This window comes from Rana temporaria, chromosome 12 (assembly GCF_905171775.1).
Source record: "Rana temporaria chromosome 12, aRanTem1.1, whole genome shotgun sequence".
NCBI classification, from domain to species: domain Eukaryota; kingdom Metazoa; phylum Chordata; class Amphibia; order Anura; family Ranidae; genus Rana; species Rana temporaria.
This window is the reverse complement of record NC_053500.1, coordinates 24,039,305-24,062,548: the sequence shown is the minus strand read 5'-3', so window position 1 is coordinate 24,062,548 and position 23,244 is coordinate 24,039,305. Positions and strand designations below refer to the sequence as shown.

At 44.2% G+C, this 23,244-nt stretch overlaps 1 protein-coding gene across 1 annotated transcript in view; it reads right to left on the bottom strand.

Moving 5' to 3' along the window:
• APCDD1L (APC down-regulated 1 like) overlaps positions 1-23,244 on the bottom strand; it is a 74,742-nt gene that overhangs the window by 8,242 nt on the left and 43,256 nt on the right. The window contains exon 2 of the mRNA XM_040331557.1: positions 623-797. Coding sequence (XP_040187491.1) covers positions 623-797 — 175 coding nt within the window. The remainder of the gene's footprint in view (positions 1-622; positions 798-23,244) is intronic.

The window sequence follows — 23,244 nt, the reverse complement described above, 5'->3', positions numbered from 1 at the left end:
TGGGAAGAATAGTGGCTCATTGATAGTGTCAGTGGGAGGAATAGTGCCCTATTGTTGGTATCAATGGGAGGAACAGTGTGCCATAGTTGGTGTCAGTGGGAAGAATAGTGTCCCATCATTGGTGTCAGTGGGATTAATAGTGCCCCATTGTTGGTGTCAGTGGGAGGAATACTGTCCCATTATTGGTGTCAGTGGGAGGAATAGTGCCCCATTGTTAGTATTAGTGGGAGGATATGTACCCCAGTATTGATGTCAGTGGGATGAATAGTGAGTGCCCCATTAATGGTATCAATGGGAGGAACAGTGTGCCATAGTTGGTGTCAGTGAGAGGACTAGTACCCCATTGTCAGTGTCAGTGGCAGGAACTTTACCCCACTGTTGCTGACAATGGGGGGAATAATATCCCAAGGGTTGGATAAAAGCAAGCAAAGAGCCACATCCGGCCCACTGGCCACAGTTGGGAGTCTATTGGTCTAGAAAGATCTAAAGCAGTCTGTGATTCTTAGTTCATTATGTGGCAATCTGTTTACTGATTTGTTGAATTATTCCTGCTGACTGTGATGTATGAGGGAAACATCCTTGTTGGTTAGTTTTCAGTAAAAGGAGCTTTTCATTTTCTCACCCTGTGGAGATCCAGTGACCTTCTATGTTAGGAGGCAAGACAGCGGATATACGGGCTCCATCCTGTAGGTGGCGCAGTTGGTATTGACATTGAGGCTCTTGGTTCAGCTTTCCAGAGGTAAGAAACTGCTCAGGAGGAACGGGAACATCCCATAGCTTATCTCCATAGACCAGAGCTGTGAAAGGGACAGAAAGAGCATTTGTCAATTCCATGTAATCCCCAGGATCTTCTAAAAAACAGCATCACAAAGAGGAATGTTCTTCTTGCCCAGGGCACCCCCCCCCCCCCATGCAATTTTGCCCTTCACCTGATCTGATACAATAAACATCAGTTTACTGTATTAGATCAGGCAGTGATTGTGATTGGTTGCCAGAGGTTACAGCATATCATTACCACTTCTTGACTGGTTTCTAGAGGTTACAGCACATATTACGGCTCACTGATTAGTTGCTAGAGGTTACAGCACATGATTTCTTCTTGTTGATTGGTTTCTAGAGATCACTGTTCAGTATTACTGCTTACTGATTGGTTGCTAGAAGCTACAGCACATCATCTCTTCATTGCAGAGGGGCATGATATACATACGAATGCTGCCTTTATTTACATATGAATGCTGCTTGCCTAAGCTATTTACATATGAATGCTGCCGCTATTTACATATGAATGACAGTTATTTACATGTAAACACAGGGTCTGTCGGTGAGTCATCTGTACACAATAGGGTAGAGCTGGGCACCATTAGTAGTAGCACTTCACACTGAGATATCAGGACACAGCACAGGACTAAAACTTCAAGGGACAAGGGAATTTTAACTGGGATATTTGGCAAGTATGAGGCAGCTGCGTTGGACCCCACAACAATGACAGGGCCCAGGGCAGCTTCCCCTTTTGCCGTTCCTTTAAAAATGGCCCTGCCAACTGTCCCTGATTTGGAGCAATGTCCCTCATTCCTCCTCATGTGTCCCTCATTTTGGTCTGATCTATATAGATGTATATAAAATGCACTTTTTATCTATCAGAAAGTGTTTCCCAGTGCTAAACCTTTCATCTGATTTCTAAATTGCTGCATTTGTAAAATCCTAAAGCCAAGCGAGCGCGTCCACAAGAACGTCTTTCTTGGTGTGTAATAGGGGATTATCGTGCGCTAAACGAAGGCCATGCAGGCACGGTGCGGCAGCTAGTGGAGTTGGTGTATTTGATGTGTTGACGACGTGCAGCAGAAAGACATTCTAGTGGATGCGCTCGCGTATGCGCAGTACACCCGGTTGGAGAATTTGATAAGTTGGAACTTTTGGACAGAACACCGCCGACTGCAGTTGCATGACAAAACGGGAGATCAAAGGTACAGGCTGCAGATGGGCACTGATGAGACAGGTGGGCAGAGTGGGGCTGCAGATGGGCACTAATGAGACAGGTGGGCACAGTGAGGCTGCAAATGGGCACAGTGAGGCTGCAGATGGGCATTGTTGACTCTCTTTTCCACTTACAGTAGCTGCTGCATTTCCCACCCTAGGCTTATACTGGAGTCAATAAGTTTTCCCAGTTTTTGGTTACAACATGACAAAATTTGGAAAATACTAAGGGGTATGAATACTTTTTCAAGGCTCTGTATGCATTTGTTACAACAATGAATATGATATTTTTAGGGACAAGGCTTTACATTCAAGGACCGTCCCTGTAAATCAAGGACCCTGTGCACATCTGATAAATGATATTCATAGAACAGTATGCAGAAGGTCATTGCGGGTTGAATGATTCATGATTCATGTCTTTCTGGAACAGTCTTGCTCCCGTGTGATAAGGCAGCATTTTGCTCCTGGAGATTCAGAAAGGATTAGGGTGTCTCCGCATGGTTTAACAGGGTGCCATCCTGTCTCCAAGCCTCCAGACAAGGGTAACAGGCTTATATTGTACAGACCATGACATCACAGGAGCTGTCAAATGGCAGCCATAAAGACATGTCATGTAGTGGTTTACAGCTCCACTTAAAGGGCCATTAAACTGAAAACACAAGTTCACTTCCATAAAAAGCCATCAATAAGCACATGCAGACATACATGTTCCCATGCACTAATAGACACTGCATTACTTCAAATGATTTTACCATTTGATAAGTATAGCTGAGTGAATCCTATTGTCTTAAGTCATAACATCTCAAACCGAAGTTGGTCATAAGCTGAACACATTGGGTGACCATAAATGTCCCAATGCCACTGATTCTCAGACAATCAGGACAACTCTTGGGCAAAGATGGGGCAGTTTAGACCTAACAAACCAAGGGGGCGATAATGAGCTCTTTCAACTGTTGGAGCCTCTGGTTATTGCTGTGGCAACTTGGCTGATCCTTCTGATCCATGCGAAAAAATAAAAGCTCATAATCCCAATCGCGTTCTGCGATCCACCAATCAAAATCTCCTCCAGATACCCAAAGCCAGATACAAGTCCAAAGGAGAAAGGAGATTCGTGGTCCAAGGGCCTAGACTATGGAACGCTTTACCAACCAGCATTCGGTTGGAGGAGAACCACTTGACGTTCAGGAGAAAGATCAAGACTCATCTCTTTTGATACCAAAGGAGACAGGAACAACAAGCGCCCATATTGAATATGGAAAGGTTTTTTGACTCCTTGTTCGTCTGGTTGTACAGTACATGATAGGAGACCCTGACTGTTCGCATATTCTGTTTTCATCTGAGTTATTGGTTTTTCGAGTTCAGATTTGGCTGTAAAGGTTCTCCTGAATCTCGGATCAGAGCTCGACATGCTGGGAGACAACTGCTTGGCTGGAACAGTCCTGTGGTTTTCTGTTATTTTGATACCCTTGTCTTTCTAGCAGCTAATCCAAAAATTAAAATCACTTAAATTTGTTATTATTGTATTAGGTCACAGCATTCTCAGCTGCGGTCAGCTTTCTTGGCCACGTGTTATAAGGGTTGCAGAAATGAGGCTTCTCAACCTGGTCTCCTTGTTATTCCGAAGTTAAAGCAGAATTCAAGGCCAATAACTAATTATATGTTTAAAATTCATACATGGGCATTGTTCTGCCTGGCATAATATGTGTTATGTTCTGGTACCCCTTGATGGGCACACTGGCAGCAATTGATGGGCACACTGGCAGCAATTGATGGGCACACTGGCAGCAATTGATGGCTGCGTTTTATGGCACAGTGGCTGCGATTGATGGGCACAGTGGCTGCATTTGATGGGCACAGTGGCTGCGTTTGAAGGGCACAGTGGCTGCGTTTGACAGGCACAGTGGCTGCGTTTGACAGGCACAGTGGCTGCGTTTGACGGGCACAGTGGCTGCATTTGATGGGCACAGTGGCTGCATTTGATGGGCACAGTGGCTGCGTTTGACAGGCACAGTGGCTGCGTTTGACGGGCACAGTGGCTGCGTTTGATGGGCACAGTGGCTGCAATTGATGGTTTTGCTTGCGCCCCCCTTAAAAATGTTGGGCTAGATTCAGGTAGGGGCGCGCATAGTTACGGCGGCGCAGCGTATCGTATTTATGCTACGCCGCCGCAACTTACAGGAGCAAGTGCAGTATTCACAAAGCACTTTCTCCGTAAGTTGCGGCGGCGTAGCGTAAATGGGGCCGGCGTAAGTGCGCGTAATTCAAATGTGGAAGGGGGGGCGTGTTTTATGTTAATCTATGATGACCTGACGTGATTGACGTTTTGTACGAACGGCGCATGCGCCGTCCGTGTACATATCCCAGTGTGCATTGCTCCCAAGTACGCCGCAACGACGTATTGGTTTCGACGTGAACGTAAATTACGTCCAGCCCTATTCGCGAACGACTTACGCAAACGGCATAAAAAATTCAAATTTCGAAGCGGGAACGACATCCATACTTAACCACTTCCATACCAGGTACTTACGCAGCTTCCCGCCCAAGCCAATTTTCAGCTTTCAGCACTGTCGCACTTTGAATGGCAATTGCGCGGTCATGCTACACTGTACCCAAACAAAATTGGCGTCCTTTTTTCCCCACAAATAGAGCTTTCTTTTGGTGGTATTTGATCACCTCTGCGATTTTTTTTTTTTGCGCAACAACTAAAAAAAGGCTGAAAATTTGGAAAAAAAATTACGTTTTTATTTTTTTCTGTTAATTTTTTTGTAAATAAGTTTTCTCTTTCAATTACGGGCACTGATATGGCGGCACTAATGGGCACCGATGAGATGGCACTGATGGACATCGATGAGGTAGTACTGACGGGCACAGATGAGGTGGCACTGATTGGCGGCGCTGGTATGCGACACTGATGGGCACACATAGGCGGCACTGATGGGCACACATAGGCGGCACTGATGGGCACACGTAGGCGGCACTGATGAGCACACGTAGGCGGCACTGATGGGCACACGTAGGCGGCACTGATGGGCACTCATGGGCGGCACTGGGCACTCATAGGCGGCACAGATGGGCACTCATGGGCGGCACAGATGGGCACTTATGGGTGGCACAGATGGGCACTGCTAGGTGGGCACTGGGCATGGATGGGCACTGTGGGGTGGCACTGATGGACACTGGGGTGGCGCTGATGGACACTGGGGTGGCGCTGATGGACACTGGGGTGGCGCTGATGGACACTGGGGTGGCAGCACTGATTGTTGCCAGTCAGTGCCCATTTGTGGGCACTGACTGGCATCTTTTTTCTTTATGGTTTTTTTTTTTGTTTTTTTTGACTTTTTTTTTTTTTTTTGGGCTTTTTTTTTTTTTTTGCCCACCCTGGTGCTCCAGGGTGGGCATCCCTGGTGGTCCAGTGTGGCGATCCGAGGGGGGGCTGCGCTGATAAACAATCAGCGCTAACCCCCCCTGTCAGGAGAGCCGCAGATCGGCTATCCTCTACTCGCGTCTGTCAGACGCGAGTGAGGAAGAGCCATCGGCGGCTCTTCCTGTTTACATCGTGATCAGCCGTGATTGGACACGGCTGATCACGTGGTAAAGAGTCTCCGCCGGAGGCTCTTTACCGAGATCGGAGATGCAGGGTGTCAGACTGACACCCCGCATCACCGATCGCCGCGATGCGCGCCCCCACGGGCGCGCGCGGCATGAAATCCTGCAGGACGTTCTAGAACGTCCTGTCAGGATTTCATAACCACTTCCCGGACGTAAATCGGCCATAGGCCGGGCGGGAAGTGGTTAACATTGGCTGCACCTCCTAGTAGCAGGAGTAACCTTACGCCGAAAAAGCCTAACGTAAACAACGTAATAAAATTGCGCCGGGCTTACGTACGTTTGTGAATCAGCGTATCTAGGTCATTTGCATAATCTACGCCGAAAACAACGGAAGCGCCCCTAGTGGCCAGCGTAAAGGTAAATGAAAAAGCAGCTCTGTTAACTCAAAAGCTAATCATAAGCAACTCTGATGGAAGTTAATATCACTTTAGGGCAACAAAAAATCATTCTGCATTTGACGCGAGTCTTACGCATGTTTGCACGAACCTTTACAAAAAACATGATTGTTCTCATAAAAAGTGTCCAATGGCCCTTTAATAGCTGAAGCACATGGAACCATTTTGCAGATAAGACCATGGCTCTGCAGCTAATCTGGACCTTCCCTTTACTTTTATTCCTGCCGCTATCATCTGACTCCATTCATTGTAGAGTTGATAATCCACACACGGCGTTTCCTTGTCCAGGCTGGATAGAAAGCAGATTGTGCGCGTGGTTTGTTTCTGCAGCAGACGGGAAGGCGAGGAGGGACAGCCTAGTCCAGTGATGGCGAACGCGTGGCACGCGTGCCGCTCCCGGCACGGCAAGCTGTTTTGGTGGGCACGCGGTGACAATGCAGAAATGTCAAAGAAAAAAAAATTAAATCGTCAACCGCAACTAGAAACTACATTTCCCACACTACCCTGTGCTAGCGGTGACGTGTCCGAGTGGGCGTAACTTAGAATGAGCGCCCGGAGGTCACGTGTTAGCTTGCTACCCAATGAGAGCTCTCAGATCATCCACTGCCTGACGTGCTGCTGGGCGTGACTGGGAGCATGAGGAGAAGACGCACGGCGGGAAAGAGCTGCAAGACTCGTGAAGCCATCTTCTTCATTGCGCAGTTTGATTCAGCTGCAGACAAAGGTAAGAATACTTATTACTCGAATACTATTTAGACATGGGATACCTGGGTCGTTTTATGGGTTGCCCTGCTAACATCACCCAATCTAAAATGTAAAATTTTGCTGAACAATTACTTTAGCTAATCTCGCTGGTGGGTGTTCTGACAGTTGCTGACTGACTTGGGAAACTTTGTTCTGCAAACATATTACCCCCCTCATTGCTGTTATTGGGTCTAGTTGTCCTTTGCAAACATATTACCCCCCTCATTGCAAATGACACCTATGCCCAATAACAGCAATGAGGGAGGTAATATGTTTGCAAATGACACCTAGGCCCAAAAACAGCAATGAGGGAGGTAATATGTTTGCAAATGACACCTAGGCCCAAAAACAGCAATGAGGGAGGTAATATGTTTGCTGTTATTGGGCATAGGTGTCATTTGCAAACATATTACCTCCCTCATTGCTGTTATTGGGCATAGGTGTCATTTGCAATGAGGGGGGTAATATGTTTGCAAAGGACACCTAGGCCCAATAAAAGCAATGAGGGGGGTAATATGTTTGCAAATGACACCCAGGCCCAATAACAGCAATGAGGGGGGTAATATGTTTGCAAAGGACACCTAGGCCCAATAAAAGCAATGAGGGGGGTAATATGTTTGCAAATGACACCCAGGCCCAATAACAGCAATGAGGGGAGTAATATGTTTGCAAAGGACACCTAGGCCCAATAAAAGCAATGAGGGGGGTAATATGTTTGCAAATGACACCTAGGCCCAATAAAAGCAATGAGGGGGGTAATATGTTTGCAAATGACACCCAGGCCCAATAACAGCAATGAGGGGGGTAATATGTTTGCTGTTATTGGGCCTAGGTGTCATTTGCAAACATATTACCCCCCTCATTGCTGTTATTGGGTCTAGGTGTCCTTTGCAAACATATTACCCCCCTCATTGCAAATGAGGGGGGTAATATGTTTGCAAATGACACCTAGGCCCAATAACAGCAATGAGGGGGGTAATATGTTTGCAAATGACACCTAGGCCCAAAAACAGCAATGAGGGAGGTAATATGTTTGCTGTTATTGGGCATAGGTGTCATTTGCAAACATATAACCCCCATCATTGCTGTTATTGGGCCTGTGTCCTGGCCTATGGACAACAATGACACACTTTTTTTTTTTTTTCATTTTAGCCCTTTGGATTCTTCTTTGCAATTCTTGTAGAATCTACAGCAGCTTCCAGACCCAGCAGAGCGGTGTCAGCAGCGGCACAGCGCGACTTCTTGTTTCACAGGACATTGGACGATTTGAGCTTATATCTGTCTACATTAAAAAAAGTAAGTTGCTAAGGGTCACATCTGGCCCCCGGGCTACGGTAGTTTCCTGTGTCCCTATGGACAACAATGAAAACATATTTTTTTTTTCATTACAGCCCTCTCTCCGGGATTCTACTTTGCAAATCTTGTAGAATGTACAGCAGCTTTCAGACCCAGCAGAGCGGTGTCAGCAGCGGCACAGCACGCCTTGTTGTTTCACAGGACATTGGACGATTTGAGCTTATATCTGTCTACATTACAGAAACGTAAGTTGCTAAGGGTCACATCTGGCCCCCGGGCTATGGTAGTTTCCTGTGTCCCTATGGACAACAATGAAAACATATTTTTTTTTTCATTACAGCCCTCTCTTTGGGATTCTTCTTTGCAATTCAGAATCTACAGCAGCTTCCAGACCCAGCATAGCGGTGTCAGCAGCGGCACAGCGCGACTTCTTGTTTCACAGGATATTGGACGATGTATATCTGTCTACAAAACCGTGAGTTGTTCTACCTTTTTTGTGAAATGTTGCAATAATATTTTTGGTATAGGTAGGTAGGGATAGATTTGTATTGGGTGCTTCATCCATCCTTATTTTATACATTTTGTGTTTTTTGTAGACATGAACAACCAAAAATGAGTACATCAAAAAAAGCAAAATTAAAAACAGATAGTGGAAGATCATTCCAAGAGACCTGGACACAGTCATTTGGAGTGATTGAACGCAATGGGAAAGCGTTATGTGTTCTGTGTAGTGAAAGTGTGGTATCTCGCACATCTAGTGTCAAACGTCATTTTGATACCAACCACAAAAGTGTTGCCGAACTTGGTGTAGCTGAAAGAAAAGAGTTTCTTGATGGGAAATTGAAGAGATATCACTGCCAGTATCGTAGTTTTTGCAACTATCTTTCTAAAACAAATTATCTGGCAAATGCCAGCTTTGAAATTTCACTGTGCATAGCAAAACATGGAAAGCCCCTCTCTGATGGCGATTTTATCAAAACGGCCATGTTGGCTGTGAGTAATTCCCTTTTTCATGAATTTCCAAACAAGGACAAAATTAAGCAACGAATCTCTGAAATGCCACTTAGCAGAAATACTGTTAAAGATAGAGTCCTGCGTATGGCAAGTGATGTTAGTCAGCAGCTCACCACTGACTTACAAAAGGCAGCCTGTTACTCCATGTGCTTGGATGAAAGCACAGACATAAATAATCATGCAAGGCTAGCAGTAATTTTGCGTTATGCTGTTGGTGACACCATGAGAGAGGAGCTCATGAAACTGTTGTCTTTGCCTGGAAGAACACAAGGGATAGATATCTACAATGCTGTGATGGAGGCTTTTGTCTCACAAGACATAAGGCCAGAAAAAGTGGTTTCAGTTACTAGTGACGGGGCACCTTCCATGGTGGGGGTAACATCTGGTTTCATACAGTTTTTTGTCAAAGAAGCAAAGCACCCAGTCATTCAATTTCATTGTATTATACATCAAGAAGCTCTTTGTGCCAAGGAAAGCAGCAAAATATTAGACGATATCCTCAAGGATGTCACAAAAATGGTGAATTACATCATGGCTCGTGCTCTTAATTTTCGACAGTTTCAAGCACTTCTTGATGAGGTACAGGCACAGTATAATACTTTACTTATGTACAATAATGTACGATGGCTAAGCAGAGGACGGGTCTTGGAGAGATTTGTAGCCTGTTTGGATGAAATTAGGCTGTTTATGAATGACAAGGGGCAGGAATATCCACAGCTCACTGATATGACCTGGCTCACCAATCTCATGTTTTTTACTGATTTTACAATACACTTTAATGTCCTGAACAAAAAACTGCAAGGTTTAGGGAAAACGGCAGAAAGAATGTTTTGTGATATCAGAACATTTGAGAGAAAACTGCAGGTTTTTGAAAGAGACCTTGAAAGTGGGCAGCTGAAATATTTTCCCAATCTAAAAATGCATTTGGAAAATTCTACAACATTTACAGACAATCCAAACCATCAAGAAATCTACAAAGAATTTTCTAGCATTATAGTAGTTGCAAAGGAGAATTTTGGCAACAGATTTGTACAGTTCCGTAAGATGGAAACAACCCTGAGTTTTCTTACTTCTCCAGATAAAGCCAAATTTGAAGAACTTGATCTTTCCTGCTTACACTGGTTAGATTTAGAAAATTTGGAAATGGAGCTACTGGAATTTCAAGAAAGCTCTATCTGGAAAAATAAATTCTCTGACCTGCGTGCCACTCTTGAAAAGATGGAGTGTGAAGGGATGACCAAAGACAGCACAGTTGCTAGTTCAGAAAATGAAATACTTAAAGTGTGGAATTCTCTGCCAAATAATTTTAAGGCAATGAAAACACTTGGGATTGCTTTCCTTACTTTGTTTGGGTCATCCTATGCTTGTGAGCAGCTGTTTTCAGCATTGAATTATATCAAATGTGATGCCAGAAATAGACTAACAGATGATTTGAGTGCTGTATGTGTTGCTCTCAAACTAACGGAGTATGAGCCAAGGTTTGACAAGTTATCAGCATGCATACAACAGCAAAAATCACATTAATTGTGCAAAAGCATCCCAAATCTTTATCAACGCCCAGCCAAGGCATCTTTAAAAATGCCCAGCAATGGCATCTTTAATAATGCCCAGGCAAGGCATCTTTACCAATGCCCAGCCAAGGCATCTTTAAAAATGCCCAGCAATGGCATCTTTAATAATGCCCAGGCAAGGCATCTTTACCAATGCCCAGCCAAGGCATCTTTAAAAATGCCCAGCAATGGCATCTTTAATAATGCCCAGGCAAGGCATCTTTACCAATGCCCAGCCAAGGCATCTTTAAAAATGCCCAGCAATGGCATCTTTAATAATGCCCAGGCAAGGCATCTTTACCAATGCCCAGCCAAGGCATCTTTAAAAATGCCCAGCAATGGCATCTTTAATAATGCCCAGGCAAGGCATCTTTACCAATGCCCAGCCAAGGCATCTTTAAAAATGCCCAGCAATGGCATCTTTAATAATGCCCAGGCAAGGCATCTTTACCAATGCCCAGCCAAGGCATCTTTAAAAATGCCCAGCCAAGGTATCTTTAAAAATGCCCACTGCTCTGCTGGGTCTGGAAGCTGCTGTAGATTCTAATCTACAAGAATTGCAAAGAAGAATCCAAAGGGCTAAAATGAAAAAAACAAAAATGTGTCATTGCATCTTTACCAATGCCCAGCCAAGGCATCTTTACCAATGCCCAGACAAGGCATCTTTACCAATGCCCAGCCAAGGCATCTTTAAAAATGCCCAGCAATGGCATCTTTAATAATGCCCAGGCAAGGCATCTTTACCAATGCCCAGCCAAGGCATCTTTAAAAATGCCCAGCAATGGCATCTTTAATAATGCCCAGGCAAGGCATCTTTACCAATGCCCAGCCAAGGCATCTTTAAAAATGCCCAGCAATGGCATCTTTAATAATGCCCAGGCAAGGCATCTTTACCAATGCCCAGCCAAGGCATCTTTAAAAATGCCCAGCAATGGCATCTTTAATAATGCCCAGGCAAGGCATCTTTACCAATGCCCAGCCAAGGCATCTTTAAAAATGCCCAGTCATGGCATCTTTAATAATGCCCAGGCAAGGCATCTTTACCAATGCCCAGCTAAGGCATCTTTACCAATGCCCAGCCAAGGCATCTTTAAAAATGCCCAGCCAAGGTATCTTTAAAAATGCCCACTGCTCTGCTGGGTCTGGAAGCTGCTGTAGATTCTAATCTACAAGAATTGCAAAGAAGAATCCAAAGGGCTAAAATGAAAAAAACAAAAATGTGTCATTGCATCTTTACCAATGCCCAGCCAAGGCATCTTTACCAATGCCCAGACAAGGCATCTTTACCAATGCCCAGCCAAGGCATCTTTAAAAATGCCCAGCAATGGCATCTTTAATAATGCCCAGGCAAGGCATCTTTACCAATGCCCAGCCAAGGCATCTTTAAAAATGCCCAGCAATGGCATCTTTAATAATGCCCAGGCAAGGCATCTTTACCAATGCCCAGCCAAGGCATCTTTAAAAATGCCCAGCAATGGCATCTTTAATAATGCCCAGGCAAGGCATCTTTACCAATGCCCAGCCAAGGCATCTTTAAAAATGCCCAGCAATGGCATCTTTAATAATGCCCAGGCAAGGCATCTTTACCAATGCCCAGCCAAGGCATCTTTAAAAATGCCCAGTCATGGCATCTTTAATAATGCCCAGGCAAGGCATCTTTACCAATGCCCAGCTAAGGCATCTTTACCAATGCCCAGCCAAGGCATCTTTAATAATGCCCAGCAATAGATCATTAGACTCATCCTCTGCTTATGTTCAATAATGTCTTTTAGCTATGCAAAGTATACTGTGCCTGTACCCATCACAGCATTGTAGATCTCTATCCCTTGTGTAAGCAAATGCATCTTTACCAATGCCCAGCCAAGGCATCTAATGCCCAGCCAAGGCATCTTTACCAATCTTTACCAATGCCCAGACAAGGCATCTTTAAAAATGCCCAGCAATGGCATCTTTAAAGATGCCTTACCAAGGCATCTTTAATAATGCCCAGCAAAGCCATCTTTGGAAATGCCCAGCAAAGCCATCTTTGGAAATGCCCAGCAAAGCCATCATTGGAAATGCCCAGCAAAGCCATCTTTGGAAATGCCCAGCAAAGCCATCTTTGGAAATGCCCAGCAAAGCCATCTTTGGAAATGCCCAGCAAAGCCATCTTTGGAAATGCCCAGCAAAGCCATCTTTGGAAATGCCCAGCAAAGCCATCTTTGGAAATGCCCAGCAAAGTCATCTTTGAAAATGCCCAGCAAAGTCATCTTTGAAAATGCCCAGCAAAGTCATCTTTGAAAATGGCCAGCAAAGTCATCTTTGAAAATGCCCAGCAAAGTCATCTTTGAAAATGCCCAGCAAAGCCATCTTTGGAAATGCCCAGCAAAGCCATCTTTGAAAATGCCTAGCAAAGGCATCCTTACCAGCGATCAGCAAAGGCATCTTTACCAGCGATCTGCAAATGTATCCTTATCCAAAAATACATGCACAAGTACAGTTGTTGAGAATCTTTTTCAATAAAAAAAAAATGTTTAATAGAAAGCTCTGTTATTGTGTTTTTCTTTTAAAACAAAAGCTGTTAATTAGTTTGGACAAGTGTACGAGTTGATTTTTCTAAACGAAAACCTTGGTATTCATGTTTAATTGCAGTGTTGGCACTTCAAAAAAAAATTAGGTTTTGTGTTGGAGTTTGGGCACTCGGGCTCAAAAAGGTTCGCCATCACTGGCCTAGTCTAATTTACTGTCGCTATGAGTACCAGGGCCTAGGCTCCATCACTTACCTCACAGGTTTAATAAATACAGATGTGTATAATCCAGGGGATTGTGCATAAGAGATGAAACATGTGTACCCGTACGTGAGTCACCTGACATGGGCATCCGCTGAACTAGATGTGACACTGTCACAATTATCGCTTCACCTATACATCTGGCTTTGATCAATTGTAGGCAACGAAGCCGGATAGAAGGATGTATGCATCTTCTAGATCAGTGTTTTTCAACCTTTTTTTTACCAAGGCACCCTTTAAAATCTGTCAGAATCTCAAGGCACACCAAACCAAAAATGTATAAAAAAAATCTCCATAAGCAACGCTTTAAAAAAACCTTTACAGGTTACATGTTTAGAGCTAAAGAGAATGTCTAGCACTAGTATTATTGCACTTGCTCTAATGTGCGGTGATACCTCACATGTGTGTTGTGAATACTGTTTACATATGCGTGTGCGTATCCACTTGCGTAGGGATGGGGAGGGTGCTTAAAAAAAAATATATTGTCTTATTAAACTTTTTTTTCTTTTCACTGTGCCTTTTAAAAAATGTTTTAATATAATATACATGGGCTATGTGGGTTAATATTGATAATGATAACTGTATACTTCAATACTGCAGTTTGGCCACAGTGCAGGTGTAGCGCAGTGTACCTGCGGTTTTCATGTGGTTTCTCATAAACTTCTATTATGTAGTACATTTTTGGTACATTTTCTGAAAGCACACCAAAAATGAGGGACATAATAGAAGTCTGAGAAACCACATGAAAACCGCAGGTACACTGCGTTACACCTGCACTGTGGCCAAACTGCAGTATTGAAGTATACAGTTATCATTATCAATAATAACCCATATAGCCCATGTATAAAATATAACATTTAAAAAAAAAATCACCATGCCTGCAATGAAATGAGACAATGTGAAAGTGCCAACAGGTGTAATGTAGTTTCTTTTTTTTTTATAAACAATGCCTGCAGCCTGCAATAAAACTATTAAACATGTTTCACATTGAAAATGACAGTAAATAGACAGAAAATACTGTACCCGTGTCTCCTCACTGTTCTTCCACCTCCACTTTACTTGCGTTCTTCTTCCCCTCAGGGAAAAGCGCGCCAGCCAGAGTCCTCTAGCTGCCGCGGCTCACACGTCACACATAGCAGTGCGTGAGTGCGCCCGACCCTCCCATAGCAACCGATGACGTACTCGGTTGGCAAGACGCTTTCGGGAGGCCCGCACAGCCAGCACAGCTTCCCGAGTGCCTGTTGCAGTGGCAATTGAGCTTTACACAGCGGACCGGCACCGCTGTAATAACGAATATTAACCAAGTGGCTAGAAGTAGTTGTGACATCAGATAGCTGCCATAGCTGACATATTGGGGGTCATTTTGCCGCGGCACACCTGGGGACTCTTCACGGCACACCAGTGTGCCGCGGCACACTGGTTGAGAAACGTTGTTCTAGATGTTACAGTTCAGCTGAACTCCGGAAATAATGGCAATCAAATGTTCTCATAAAGAAGTAATTGCCATCAAAAAGCTATCTACAGAGAAAAAACATAAAAATGTGAAGGAAAGCATCAGGTGCTCCGCAATCACTTGTCAATTTCGGCTCATAGGACTCAAAATCTCATTAAATGGCAGGTGTAGTTTGAGCTTTAGGGTTCTGGTGTTATTTCTTGCATTTTATGGGCGTTTGAAGCACACAGGTCAGCAGATTCCCATTTATGTTTATGGCATGGATGACATTTCGTAATCTGTAGACTCACAGAAATATATGCTGCCGGAAAGACTCAGAAGAGCACCAACATCCCTGCAACTTTAAACACAAGAATACAGCAGAAATAGGAATTTATAGGTGCCTAGCAATATACATATAGTAATGTACACCGCTATTAAAATTATACAAATTACATAGTTACGTAGTTGGTAAGGTTGAATAAAGACAACAGTCCATCCAGTTTAACTGCTTGCCGACGCAGGTCGGCTCTGCTGGCCGAGAGCACGTAGCTATACCTCTCTTCTCCCAGCAGCCAATAGGGGCGCGCACGCGCCGCCAGAGGCGCGCACGCACGCCCCCCGCGTGCCCGGATGTAGCGATCACCGCCGGGCACCCGCGATCGCTCGTTACAGAGCAAGAACCGGGAGCTGTGTGTGTAAACACAGCTCCCGGTCCTGTCAGGGGGGGAAATGACCTATTGTCTATTCATACAATGTATAAACAGCGATTTGTCATTTCCCCATGTCAGTCCACCCCCCCCTTCAGTTAGAACACAGAGAGGGAACATGATTAACCCCTTCCTTACCCCCCTAGTGTTAACCTCTTCACTGCCAGTGGCATTTTTATAGTAATCAATGCATTTTTATAGCACTGATCGCTATAAAAATGCCAGTGGTCCCAAAAATATGTCAAAAGTGTCCGAAGTGTCCGCCATAATGTTGCAGTACCGAAAAAAATCGCTGATTGCCGCCATTACTAGTAAAAAAAAAATATTAAGAAAAATGCCATTAAACTATCCCCTATTTTGTAAACACTATAACTTTTGCGCAAACCAATCAATAAACGCTTATTGCGATTTTTTTTTCTTAAAAATATGTAGACAAATACGTATCGGCCTAAACTGAGAAAATAAATTGTTTTTTTTATATATTTTTGGGGGATATTTATTATAGCAAAAAGTAAAAAATATTCATTTTTTTCAAAATTGGCGCTCTATTTTTGTCTATAGTGCAAAAACAAAAAACCGCAGAGCTGATCAAATACCAACAAAAGAAAGCTCTATTTGTGGGAAAAAAAGGACGCCAATTTTGTTTGGGAGTCACGTCGCACGATCGCGCAATAGTCAGTTAAAGCGACGCAGTGCAGAATCGTAAAAAGTGGCCTGGTCTTTGACCAGCAATATGGTCCGGGGGTTAAGTGGTTAAAGGATCAGTAAAGTTATTTAAAAAACAAACATGTTATACTTACCTCCACTATGCAGCTCGTTTTGCACAGAGTGGCCCCGAACCTGGTCTCCTGGGGTCCCTCGGCGGCTGTCTCGGCTCCCCCCTGCAAAGACTCAACACCTTAATGCGAGAGAGCTTGCATGGTGTTAAGTTCTTGCAGGTGCGCTCCCGTGATACAGCCGGCGGGTATTGCCGCTCACTGTATCACTCGGACCCGCCTCCGGCGCGCCGCGTCATTGGATGTGATTGACAGCAGCGCGAGCCTATGGCTGCGCTGCTTTCAATCCATCCAGTGTAGCCAATCAACGGCCAGGCTGAGCTGCGAAGAGGATGTCGGGGACGAGCAGATCGCCGATCACCGCCATTATTAGTAAAAAAAAAAAACATGAAAATGCCATAAATCTTTCCCATAGTTTGTAGACACTATAGCTTTTGAGCAAACCAATCTATATATTCTTACCAAAAATACGTAGATGAATATATATTGCGCTAAACTGATACTGGGATATTTATTATAGCAAAAAGTAAAAAAAAAAAAAAATTCTAAATTATCGGTCGTTTTTTGCGTATAGCGGAAAAATAAAAAAATTGCAGAGGTGATCAAATAGCACCAAAAGAAAGCTCTATTTGTGGGGGGAAAAATACGCAAATTTTGTTTGGGTAGAGCATTGCATGACCGCGCAATTACCAATTAAAGTGACGTAGTGCCAAATTGTAAAAAGTGCTCTGGTCAGGAAGGGGGTAAAACCTTCTGGGGCTGAAGTGATAAATAAAGGCAAAATGATGTTGTTTTAGTAGACAAATGACTTTTGGACAACATAATGAAGCTATAATTATAGCTTTGCTTATAATCCCTCCTAAAATGGGTGCCGTTGTGCAGACACTTCCAGCCTGAATGATAGCTCTTTATCCTCCCTCTAGTGGCCGGAGGTTTGATTTATACGGGATTGCTGTCTCCATAGATACAGAATGTGCTCGGACATTGCTGCACACATCGCGCACAGCGCCACCTAGCGGCAAAGCGGCTGCACACGTATTATTACACTGACGAGAGGACGGCGCCCTCCCGCGTCTCAACCAATCAGTGAGCAGCACCGCAGCGGCGAGCGCAACAAAGACCCACCAGCGCGTTCCTTAGCTGGCCAATCAAGAAGCAGCAGTGACTGCTGCTCATTCCTCATAGGTCAGAAATTCAGAAACCAAGTTAGGCAGGCTTCCCGCGCAGCTGTATGTGTGTGAGGAGCGGGGAAGGCGGCTGAGGTGAGGAGCTGTTGAGTGACACACCTGAGGGGGTGTAATTGGGGAAAGGAGGGAACTTACTTGTCCTTTATGGTCACCTGTCAGTTCGCCATTTTGTTTTGTTTTTACATATATATCTATATAGATAGATATCTATCTATCTATCTATATATATATAGGTAAATATATATATATATATATATATATATATATATATATATATATATATATATATATATATATATATATATATAATTAAAGGTGAACTAACCTTTGAAGCCCCTACCTCAGCTTTCACTGGCAGCCTGCTTCTATGAGGGACACCTTTTCTTCATTCACCCTCAGATAAGGAAGACATCACGCTTTTTTTTTGCCACGTTTCACGAAAGTACGCAAAACCGCAAAGTTCACGTAACGTGATAGTGTGAATGCAGCCCTTATACATGCACAAAAACTATCCACCCCCCCCCCCCCCTGTCGCACACAGCGACCAAACGTGACCAATTCAAGTGAATGGGGACGTGTCGCAACTTCCCCACAACCTCATTCATTGCGGTGTGGGTTTTTTAGGGGTTAAAACGGGTGGTGAAGAGGCGACATAACTCCTCACAGCCTGTCAAATGCCCTCTGAAAACCAACTCACTGCGGATCGCTCTTGGGAGGGCCAAAAACCTTGATTTTCCAGACGAGAATATTCGTATGAAAATTTGTACGAAAATTCTTTGTCCATTTGATGAATGGACGAATGTCGTTTGAAAATTCTGCTTGCTTTTAACCACTTCCCAACCAGCAGCCGCTGCTATACTGCGGCTGGTTGGCTCCCCTGGGCGCCGCCTGCAGCGTGTGCCTGGAACCAATGCCGCAGCCGGGCAACCCGCGATCGCTTGATACAGCGAGAACCGGGATCTGCTTGTGTAAACGCACAAATCCCGGTTCTGTCAGGGGAGAGGAGACAGATCGTGTGTTCATACAAAGTAGTAACAACAATCTCTCTCCTCTAGTCAGCCACATCCCCCCCACAGTTAAAGCGGGAGTTCACCCGAATTTTTTTTTTTAACATTAGATTGATGCTCATTTTGTGAAGGGGAATCGGGTGTTTTTTTTTAAATCGAAGCAGTACTTACCGTTTTAGAGAGAGATCTTCTCCGCCGCTTCCGGGTATGGTCTTCGGGACTGGGCGTTCCTATTTGATTGACAGGCTTCCGACGGTCGCATACATCGCGTCACGAGTAGCCGAAAGAAGCCGAACGTCGGTGCGGCTCTATACGGCACCTGTGCACCAACGTTCGGCTACTTTCGGAAAATCGTGACGATGCGACCGTCAATCAAATAGGAACGCCCAGTCCCGCAGCCCATACCCGGAAGCGGCGGAGAAGATCGCTCTCTAAAACGGTAAGTACTGCATTGATTTAAAAAAAAAACACCCGATTCTGCTTCCCAAAATGAGCCTCAATCTAATGTTAAAAATTGAGTTTTTGGGTGAACCTCCACTTTAAGCCAGCCATACACGGTTCGACTTTCAAAAGAATTTTCGTACGAATTTTGCACCGTTAGTGGGCTGCAGCAACAGGCGATTTAGGCCGGTTTCACACTGAGGCGCGGACCCGCGGTGACGGTATAGCCGCGCTACTTGTAGCGCGGCTATACCATCGTGTTTACCGCGATATTCGGGCGCTAGCGGTGAGGTTTTAACCCCCGCTAGCGGCCGAAAAAGGGTTAATACCGCCCGTGTTGCGGCGGTATTACCACGCTTTCCCATTGATTTCAATGGGAAGGCGCGGTATAGCGGTGAACACACCGCTCCTATACCGCGGTAAAGATGCGGCTAGCAGGACTTTTGGAGCGCTCCTGCTAGCGCATTGCTTCAATGTGAAAGCCTTCGGGCTTTCACATTGAAGAGTACAGGGCATGATTTTTCATGCGGTATAGCAGCGCTATTTTTAGCGCTGTACCGCATGAAAAACTTCCCAATGTGAAAGGGGCCTTACGTGCGGCAATCAGATTTGAGGAATCGGACATGTTGGAAATTTTTTGAAAAGCATACGATTTTCTAATTAATGATGGGAGAATCGTGCGAGAAATGTAATAGAAAAAAAAGCGCATGTGCAAGAAAAGAAAATTCCCGGAGAGAAAAGAATATTCCCGGCAGCGAAAATTCTTTTCTGTAGCAAGATGAAGGTTTGGTCGGCCGAATTTTGAAAATCAATGGTGGCGTCATCGGATCACAAAAAAAAACGAACTTTCTGATTTTGAAAATAAAATTTGTTCGAGAGTCGATTGTGTATTGCCTGCTTTAGAATCACTCCATAGGTAACACATTTAACCCCTTGATCGCCCCCTAGTGTTAACCCCTTCCCTACCAGTGACATTTATACAGTAATCAGTGGCTATTTTTAGCTCTGATCTCTGTATAAATGTCTATGGTCCCAAAAAAGTCTATGATCAACACCATTATTATTAATAAAAAAAAAAAAAAATTATAATAAAAATGCCACAAATCTATCCCCTATTTTGTAGACGCTATAACTTTTGCGCAAACCAATCAATATGCGCTTATTGCTATTTTTTTTTACCAAAAATATGTAGAAGAATATACTGTATATCGGCCTAAGCGGAGGAACAAAATGTACCCTCCCTTCATGACCAGGTAATTTTTTTTGCATTTTTGGTGTGTTTTATAGTAGAAAAAAATGTTTTAATTTTTTTTTCAAGATTGAATATTTTCCTGCAAAAAAAAAAATACTTACAGTTTGGATGCCCCTCGTCGGTGTCTTTCATGTCGTCCATCGTGTCCTGCCCGTCATCCAGCGCGTCCATCGCCGGCCTCGTCCGGTCCGGCGTCCTTCTGCGGCCATCCCCACTTCGAACCACTGCGCCGACATATACAGAGCGGAGTACACTCGGGTATAGTCAGGCGGGCTCGGCTCCTCTCGCGTAAAGGACGTACAGGACGCACAGGACGTGACCGCGAGAGGAGCCGAGCCTGCCCGACTATACCCGAGTGTACTGCGCCCGGTATATGTCGGCGCAGTGGTTCGAACAAAGCGCGGGTATCGGCGTATATCGCGCACCCACGATTTTGCCCTAATTTTCAGGGCAAAAAAGTGCGTGGTATACGCCGATAAATACGGTACATTTTATTTGGGTACAACGTCGCACAACCGTGCAAGTGTCAGCTAAAGTAGCGCAGTGCTGTATCGCAAAATTGAAGGGATTTTTTCTTATTAAGTTTACTTTCTATTTTTACAGGATTCTTTTATTTTTATTTTTTTATCACTTTTATTACTAATACAAGGATTGTAAACATCCCTTGTAATAGAAATAAGCATGACAGGTCCTCTTTATGGAGAGATCTGGGGTCAAAAAGACCCCAGATCTCTAATTTACCTTTAAAAGCAAAATACTTTACTTTATTTTTAACAAAAAAGAAAATGAGCCCTTGAAGCCTGAGAGGCGGAAGTAAAGTCAGACATCGCTCCGGTCCTCCAAGGGCACAGAGCCGAGTGGGGGCCATCTTGCCCTCACTAGGCTTCCTGCCCAGGCATCAGAAGGATCGGCTACGGGCTTACCGACGGCTCCGGTAAGCTTGGAGACGACTGCAGAGAGACTCTCCCGCTGCCCGTAAAAGTGATTTTGCGGCAAGTTGACCGCTAAGACCACTTTTATCTGAAAGCAAAACAAAAAAAAGATAGTGGGGTTATGGCAACTAGCTGCTACCAAAACCCTGGTATTTAAAACAATGACTACCATTTACAGTTAGGCGGTCGGCAAGTGGTAAAATAAATGTAATTTCTGAACGAAAACCACATACACTGTGCAAAAATTTGAGAAAGGTTTTTCGTTTTGCTCCTTCGAATTTTCCCGTTACTGTGGTTGAATTTCATCTGAAATTATCCGAAGTGACAAGCGCGAAAACGTTCTCGAATGATACCAGATTGTATGATTTTCAGTCCGAAAATACAATATAAATACAATGCAACACATGACATCACTTCCGAACTTTTATTCTGTTGTACGAGATGTGTCGTAGCTTTAGTAACCTCTTCATTTTCGATAAGGAGACTAGCATGCAAAAAAAAAAAAAAAAAGACATTACGATAATTTCGTCTGATCATCTCATTGGGTGCAGCAGGCATTAGTTTCATTTATCCCGTCACTTGTGTAAGTGCAGAGCTTCCGATGCTGAAGCTTACATTTCCATCTCTCATACAGTGATGGCGTTGGAGTTGCTCGCTTTCCATCTCATCCATTCACAAAACGTTTTGTATTCTTTTCACAGAGCTGATAAATGTGACAATCTCCCCTCCTCCAGGACCCCTTTAGACCACAATCAGTGTTCCCTGCACCCAGGAACAGCTCTGGTGATGGACCCGGGGGGGGTTTAGTATATCTTGCTTAACGAGGTAAGTAAAAAAATTAGAATGTGTAAGATGGGTTTATATTGAGCTGATCTATGGAAATGTGCCCCCTCCTTCCTGAATAATCACTGGGTTAAGGTCTTTTCCGAAACACTCACTTCTGGAAATGTCAGCCTCCAGATCCCACGCTGCGCTCCGTGGTTTCTCCTGCCTGTGTCCTGTACTGACATGGGTTTGGCAGGAGGAACCACTGGGCACAGCGAGGGAGCGGTCATCTGACACTCCTGGAAGGGCTTGGTTTTCATCACAACATCAGACTCTTCATCACAACAGACTTTTCTCTGCCAGCAACAAATTAAGAAATGCCACGTTTTCTTTTATATGCATGTACATCTTATGCCCTGTACACACGATAGGAATTTCCTATGGGCTAAAATCTGATGGAATTTTCTGTCAGAATTCTGTTCAAGCTGTCTTCCATCAGTCTTGCATACACACTGTCAGACTAAATTCCGACCGTCCAAAACGCGCTGACGTAAAACACTGAAGTTCAATGCTTCCGAGCATGCGTCGACTTGATTCTGAGCATGCGTGGGTTTTTCTCCGTCGGAGTTCTACACAGACAATCTGAATTTCCCATAGGATTTTTTTTTCATCAGAAAAAAATCAAACATGTTCTGTTTCCAAAATCCAACAGAAAAAAATCCTTTGGGCCTCACACACGATAGGAATTTCTGATGAAAAAATTCCATCAGACTTTTTTCATCAGAAATTCCTATCGTGTGTACAAGGCATTAGATGAGGAATTCATGAAATGGGAGGATGAAATGCTAATCCAGGGGTCTCCAAACTTTTCAGTACAAGGACCATAACGTATATTTTACAAATATTCACAGAGCAGAAAAAAAATCTGATTTATAAATGAATAAATAACATTTCAATGAATGAATACATTTTACTTGAAGCTTTTTGTAACCATAATGCAGTGATTCAGAACAAAAGAGAACAAACTATAGTAAGGGCCAATTCACACTGCCCCTCTGTGAAATCGCAGAGCAGCCAAAGCAACTCACTGCTCCAGCCGCTCTGCGTTGCCTCTGCGATAGGGGGCAGTATGATGCACGATTATTCGCATTGCACTGCTCCTTTGTGCATCAGGTGTCATTGTAACAATATAATCAGTGTAGAAATTGTACACTGCAACGTTGGGGGGCAGGATGTGCTGCTCTGCCTGACATTGCAGTGCAATTCGGGTCTGTGTGCTCCTTGGTTATGCTAGGGTGCGTTACACTGTGAATGGGACAATTGTTTCCTGTGTGTCCCTGCAGTGATGGACGTTTTACAATGCAGTATCTGTCACCACATATAGTGTGAATT